Source organism: Mycetomoellerius zeteki, unplaced genomic scaffold (genome assembly GCF_001594055.1).
Source record: "Mycetomoellerius zeteki isolate Tzet28-1 unplaced genomic scaffold, Tzet1.0 scaffold1370, whole genome shotgun sequence".
NCBI lineage: Eukaryota > Metazoa > Arthropoda > Insecta > Hymenoptera > Formicidae > Mycetomoellerius > Mycetomoellerius zeteki.
The window spans coordinates 4875-12247 of NW_017256310.1; the positions used below are offsets into that span (position 1 = coordinate 4875).

Here is a 7373-nt window from a genome sequence, read left to right on the forward strand (position 1 = left end):
GTCACGGTAATAAGCGAAGAGCTCTATGCAAAACATTTTCCTGATGTATTGTTAGAAAGCACAGGAAGAGGACTACGAGTAGGAGATTCTATACCTCTCAAGATACTAGAGAAGATACAAACAAAAATGGAATGGCGCAAGAGAGTGGCTACGGACATCATATATGTGGTGAAGAAAGGTATGCAGCCATTGTTAGGTAGGCCGGCGATCAAGATATTAGATATGTTAAAATGGATAATAGATACCGTCATTGCAGAAGTAAGTAATATCAAGCCAGAAGATGAATTCAGTAAAGTATTTCAAGGGTTAGGTTGTTATAAAAAGTGCCATATCATGTTTGTCTTAAATCGAATTTTCAGCTCAACATAGAGTTCCATTACATCTCACGCAACGAGTTAAGGAGGAATTACAACGACTGGAAGAGATGGGAGTTATCAGCCGAGTGGTTGAGCCAACTTCATGGTGTGCACCGATGGTTGCGGTTCTCAAGGCAAATAAAAAAGACGTCAGAATCTGTATAGACTACACAGAACTCAACAAGGGCGTCGTGAGGAGCCGTCACATCATGCCGAGTATTGAAGAAAATCTAGTCCAGCTAGGAGGAGCTCGTTGGTTTTCTCTTTTGGATGCAAACAAGAGGTATCATCAAATGTCAATATGTCATTGTTGTCGACTTCTCACCACATTTATTACGCCGTGCGGGCGTTTCTGTTTCAACAGACTGCCCATGGGTCTATGTCCAAGTACAGAGCATTTCCAAGAAAACATGTCCAATGTATGGGTAGATCCATATATTCGTTCGGTTTTTGTTAGTAGTGCAAATTTTTTCCGAATATCTCCGGTTCTGGTTGCCTAATCGGGCAATCCAAATATGTTTTGGAAAGGTGACAGTCCGCTCTTTTCATCTGTCAAATTTGGTTTCATTGGCATTAGTTTTGTTTGTGCTACAGGCCTGTGAACATGTCGGAGAATAAGGTGCATTTTCGGCACATTTTGCTTTATTACTTCAAGAAAGGCAAGCGAGCTGCGGAGGCCCACCGAAAGATATGCGGCGTATACGGGGACGATGCCATAACAGAACGTGCCGCTCAGAAATGGTTTGCCAAATTTCGTTCCGGAGATACGAGTCTTGAAGATGGACCCCGCAGCGGACGGCCCACCGAGGTTGATTCGAATGATATAACACGAATAGCACTGGTTGAGCAAGACCGGACGCTAAAGGTGCGAGAGATTGCGGAGACACTTAAAATAGGTTATGGAACCGTACAAAGGCATTTGAAACAGCTTGGCTACGTGTCCCGCCTCGATGTTTGGGTGCCGCACAAGCTGACCGAGGAGAATCTGGCCAACCGCATATCCATCTGCAATTCACTTCTGAAGCGGCACGAAAGCGACCCGTTTCTCAAACGAATAGTGACTGGCGACGAAAAGTGGATCATCTACAACAACATAGTGCGCAAGAGATCGTGGGGAACCGCTGGCGAGCCGCCGAATGCCACCCCGAAGGCCGGCCTGCATCCGAAGAAGATTTTGCTATCCATATGGTGGGATCATCGTGGTGTGCTGTTTTACGAGCTGCTTCCTCAGGGAAAAACGATCGATTCGAAAGTCTACTACACGCAGCTAACGAAATTGAATCAAGCATTGCGACAGAAACGTCCAGAACTGGCCAATCGCAAAGGTGTCATATTCCACCATAACAACGCCAGACCCCACACCGCAATAATCACTCAGCAAAAATTAGTGCAACTTGGCTGGGATGTTTTGCCTCACCCACCGTATTCACCAGACCTTGCGCCATCCAACTACCACTTGTTCCGGTCCCTGCAAAACTCCCTCAACGGGAAATCGTTCGCTGATCAGACAGCTGTGAAAACGTACCTCGACCGGTTTTTCGCCTCTAAGCCCCAGACCTTCTATGAGAGCGGAATAATGAAATTGTTGGAAAGATGGCAAGAGGTCATCAACAAAAACGGAGAATATATCATTGATTAAAATTCATCCTTTGTATGAAAAAAACTTGTTTCATTTTAGCCTTCAAAAACCGAACGAATATATGATCCATCCATATTAAGTGGACTTCAAAATGTAGTAAACCTCTCCGATATCCTAATTTATGGAAAAATTCTCGAAGAGCATAATGAATGTCTTCGAACAACATTACGACGCCTATCAGACGCTGGAATTACACTAATTGTAAGCAGAGAGAAATGCGTCATAAGACAAAGGCGCGTAAAATTCTTAGGATACGTAGTATCAGCAGAACATGGAGTAGAACCTGACCCGGAGAAGATAAAAGCCATTGTTGAGATGTCGGGGCCAACCAACGCTACTGAGGTCAAAAGATTACTAGGAATGGTACACTTCCAGTTAAAGTTCATAGAACACCTCGCTGACATTACCAGACCTCTACATGAATTAATGAAGAATGGCGTTGAATTCATATGGGAAACACCCCAGGAAGAAGCCTTCAATGAAATTAAGAGAAGATTGATACAAGCTCCAGCCCTGGCTCTCTTTAACACAGAATAGCAAACACGAGTTTCAGCAGATTCATCGTCATATGGACTGGGGGCAGTCCTAGAACAATATGATAAGAATCAGGAGTGCTGGAAACCAGTTTATTATGCATCAAGGGCCCTTAGCGAGACTGAGAAGAGATATGCTCAAATCGAAAAAGAGGCATTGACATGAGCTTGTGAGAAATTTACAACATTCATTGAGGGAGCTCCGGATCTTATCCTGAGGACAGATCACAAGCCGTTGATTTCAATTTTGGGATCCAAACCCATAAGTGATCTCTCTCCGAGATTGCAACGATTTCGCATGAGACTAATGCGGTTTATATATATTGCATATATTATATGAATATATTGCAGGAAAGACGCTGGTGACGGCAGATACACTATCATGTGCACCTGTATCAGATGTCGTAGATGTCTGTGATGCATACATGAAGAAGACGCGAAAAAATACGTACATGCCGTGATGAAAAGAAGAGCATCCGACCCGTTTTTAAATAAAATATACGAAACGCACACACAACACAACAACAAAATCCAACGACGCAAGAAGTTCTAAAGCATGTCAAGGAAGGATGGCCTCGGTATCGGAAGGATGTATCACAGAAGATGAAACCGTATTATGAGGTGAGAGGCATCTTAACGACGACAGGGGATGGCATCTTATTATGTGGTACCAGAATTCACATACCGAAAGGTTTGCGAGAAGAGGTATCGAAACGGATACACCAAGGTCACTTAGATGAGAAGAAATGCCTAGGACGAGCCAGGCAGGCCATATGGTGGCCAGATGTCAGCACAGATGTGAAAGCAAAATATTCCAATTGCAACACGTGTTTGGAATACCGACCACAGATTAGAGAACCGCTGATAGCAGTAGAACCTCCCAAGCGACCATGGCAGGAAGTGGCGGTTGATTTTTGTGACAGAGATGGAAGACAATATCTGGTGTTGGTGGATTTTTCTCGTTATCCAGAGGTTGTTCATATGACATCGACCACGACGATCAATATCATTGCAAAGATGAAGGACATTTTTTGGAGACATGGAATCCCGGAGCGAATATGCTCAGACAATGGCCCATAGTTTAGCAGTCAGGAATACAAGGATTTTGCTAAAAATTTCGGATTTACCAATGTTACGAGCAGTCCGAGATATCCAGTCCAGAATAATGGAAAAGTAGAGGCTGCAGTGAAGACTGTCAAGCGCATCTTAAAGAAGGAGACTGAGCCCACATTAGGTCTGTTAGCATATCGTACTTCACCCTTAGAAACGGGCAGTAGTCCGTGTGAGTTGTTGATGGGCAGGAAGCTTAGAACTACAATACCAAGTTCAGATGTAGTGTTGGCTTCGGGATGATCTGATTTAGAAACACACAGACAACAAATAAGAGCAAGACAGTTAGGTAGCAAACGGCAATATGACAGACGACACCGTACACGAGAATTGCCTAAACTTAAGCCAGGTGAACTTGTATGGATACGAGACCAACGGACATATGGCACTGTGATGCGTCGCCGGAGCGAATCAAGGTCTTTCGATGTGCGATACCCAGGCGGTGTATTGAGGCGAAACAGAATCTTTCTGACGGCAGTGCGACGAGAGGTGGATGACGAGGACGATGACGAATATAACGATACAACATGGTTAGGTGGAGCTGAAGCACCAAAGGTGACGGATAGAGAGGCGGAATCAACCAGACAGCCGGAACATGAAGCAACAGGCAGCACCACTCACCGAAGAGACTACAATATCAAACATTAGGGACACCGTCATAAAAAAAAGGGAGAAATTATTGAAGCAGAGTTGTTTTCGAGTAAAGTTCAGTTTCTTTATAAGTGGCCTAGGATGATAAACTTACACATTTTGTTTAAATTTTCTTTTCATAGGCCTTAATTGTTGATTTAAATTTAATTAGAAATTATTTCAAATGCCGTCACAAGTATTTACTTTGATATATAAAAGGGAGGATGTGGCGCGAAGTTGAGAGCGTCAATGCAGATGGCGTGATGTAGGACGGTGGTGCGTATGACAGAGAGCATGTACTGTAGTAATAAGACATTCCCTCTTTGCTGGTTTAGTATCGAACATGATGTTTGTATACTATCAAGATTAAATATAATAAGTAACACAAAAGACTTGATTAATTGCGGTACTCTAAAGCACAACATATCGACTTTTGAGAATCCTCCCGGATAATCTGCTGTCTTGCTTGCTTAATTTGCTCAACTCCTTATACCTCTCCTCCTGGAACATTAGAAGCAATCCATCGTTCACCTCGTCCCTAAGCCTCATGGAACGGGTTTCCGTCCTATCTCCCTTAGTCCTGCGTACTTAAGATCTTGGAGCGCATGATTTTAAATAGATTATATTGGACTTCTGAATCACCTTCCTCTCCTATCCCAGCTCTATTTCTGAACAACCAATTCGGCTTTCGGAGGTTTAGATCTTGCCGGGACAATTTAACCATTCTCTCCGCGCACATCCACACAGCTTTCTTTCATAAGCATGACACTATCGCAGTTTTTATAGACATCAAGTCGGCCTTTGATAATGTGCTCCCCCACATTTTGATTCAGGATCTTGTTGATTTGGATTCCCCCCACTTTTCCTCAAATTCATAAATAATTTAATTGCGTCCCGTAATGTTCATTTTGTAATTGAGAGCTCTCTCTCTTCAGTATATACATCAAGAAAGGGTATCCCCCAGGAATCTGTTCTTAGCCCGACACTGTTTAACATTTATCTTAGAGAAATTAACAACTGCTTAGACCCGGATACATCCCTTCCGCAGTTTGCCGATGGTATCGTCATCTATACCCCTCACGCCAATTCTTTTATGGCTGTCCAATTTGTTGAACGCTTACTACTTAATATTCAATCCTTTCTGTCTCTTAGAGGTCTGGAAATTTCACCTAACAAGACGCAGATGTTGCGCTTTTCTAAGAGAGAGAAGGTTGATTCCAAACCAGAATTTATCTATCACACTCGAGAGTGGAACCATCTCTCCTTCGCCATCTGTTAGATTCCTGGGGGTGGTGCTCGACCCTAGACCACAGTATAAGTATAACCAGTAGCGGCAAGGGAGTGGGGCAAGCGCCCCACTGACCGCCGCGAGCACAGTATAAATATAACCAGTAGCGGCACTCCGTAGAAATAAGTAGCACAGTATAAGTATAACCAGTAGCGGCACTCCGTAGAAATAGCGTCGGAGAAATTTCACCGCGCATGCGCTGCATTACTACCGACAACATGGCGTCAATTAAATAGTAAGTATAGCTGAGGTTATGTATATCAAAGGGAGCTTTCCAGAGTAATACAATTAGTACCAAATGGGGTAATACAATTAGAACCAACTCCGATTAACTTTAATCGATGATTGTCTGCTATTGAAAGATACTCTTGATATTTTAGCTTTAAATGTATTTAAAAATATACAAAATGAAACGTGTAATTGATGGTGGTTTTATGTGTGCAATGCGTGACTGTAACAATAATTCCGGAGCAGATCGTCATCTAAGCTTTTTTCGTTTTCCATCTGATTTAGAAAGGTAGTAATTTTTTGATAATTTTTTATACGTATGTAATGTATTATATATGTGTGTGTGTGTGTGTGTATGTGTGAGTGTGTGTAAACACAATAATTTTTAAAATTACACAATCATTTTTAAAATTACAATAATATATGTTTTAGAGCAAAATTGTGGCTACAAGCATGTGATATAAAGGAGAATATTCCACAAAAAAGACTGTATAATAATTACAGAGTTTGTTCAAAACATTTTGCTCCTCATATGTTCTTAAATGATTTAAAAAATCGACTTCAAATACATGCAGTTCCAAGTTCAGTTCTTAATATTACCAATGATGTAACAACTGATCAGAGTGAGTAATCAATAACAATTAATTTTCTTTCATAATTGAATATATTTTGAATATGTGTTACATATAGATATTTTTTAAATTATTCGACATATTTTTTATTATTATTATTTATTAAATAAAATAAATAGATAATATGGCTTAAATTTTATATCGAATGTTCTTTGTATTTATTTTAGGCTCGTTGCCCTTTATCTTATTTATATTTGAATTATTTATTAAATTATTTATAAAAACTTATTTTAGTAGACATTTCAACAGTAGACACTTCATGTTTTACAACAAATTTACAAGCAGATGTATACAGTGTTAAAGCCAGTTGTTCAACAACCAATTTGACAGGTAAAATATTTTTTAACAAAGAAGTTTGTTAATTTTGGATTTTATTTGATCTATTTTAAAGATTTTTCAATTTTTACTTATCATTTTAGATGTTGATTTAAGCACAGATTCAACTAAAGATTTTAATTTAACGAATTCTAAAGATGATAAAGCAACTCAAACCGAATTAAAATTATCCAGTTCTACTCCAAGAAAAGAAGCTCTCAGAAGAAAATGTGAAGCTGCAGATAAAAGAGCAAAACGCGCAAAACTAAAATATAATAATGAAAAAAATATAGACGATATTACTTATTACGATTTTCAAAAACTTCTTTATAAATTTTATCCAAAACCAATAGCTGATTTCATGAAAGCTCAAGGAAATAATCTCGACAAAAAAAGAAACGGTAATAGATATACCAAAGAATTTAAAATGTTTTGTTTGAATTTATATTTTAAAGGACCCAAAGCTTATAGAATTTTAAGTAACACTTTTATTTTACCATCGAAGAGAACACTTGAACGCATGATACAAGGACTTATAATTTCTCCTGGTTTAAATGATATTGTATTTGAAAGACTTCGTATTAAAATTGAAAATTTACGTCTGCTATAATTAAGATAAATATTGTTGCATTTCTATTGATA

General features: G+C 39.7%; 2 protein-coding genes across 2 annotated transcripts; both read left to right on the forward strand.

The window, feature by feature from the left end:
- The first annotated feature begins 3131 nt into the window (after positions 1–3131).
- Positions 3132–4286, forward strand: LOC108731770 (uncharacterized protein K02A2.6). The gene is made up of 3 exons (XM_018462276.1): positions 3132–3500; positions 3609–3865; positions 3950–4286. The coding sequence occupies exons 1-3, from the start codon at positions 3132–3134 to the stop codon at positions 4284–4286; spliced, it is 963 nt and encodes a 320-aa protein (XP_018317778.1).
- Positions 4287–5692: 1406 nt separating this feature from the next.
- On the forward strand, positions 5693–7293 carry LOC108731771 (uncharacterized; the record flags this gene model as incomplete). Its single annotated transcript, XM_018462277.1, has 5 exons — positions 5693–5791; positions 5937–6073; positions 6217–6407; positions 6651–6746; positions 6836–7293. Coding segments are annotated over exons 2-5 (876 nt in total), but the record flags the coding sequence as incomplete, so codon positions are not given.
- Positions 7294–7373: the final 80 nt, after the last annotated feature.

Bases quoted from the DNA above. Each gene is read 5' to 3' on its own strand.
- LOC108731770 (XM_018462276.1), top strand. From the start codon at position 3,132: ATGAAACCGTATTATGAGGTGAGAGGCATCTTAACGACGACAGGGGAT. The intron at 3,501-3,608 runs GTTGTTCATATG...AATGGCCCATAG, and splicing joins ATTTTTCTCGTTATCCAGAG to TTTAGCAGTCAGGAATACAA. The intron at 3,866-3,949 runs GTTGGCTTCGGG...GCAATATGACAG, and splicing joins ATACCAAGTTCAGATGTAGT to ACGACACCGTACACGAGAAT.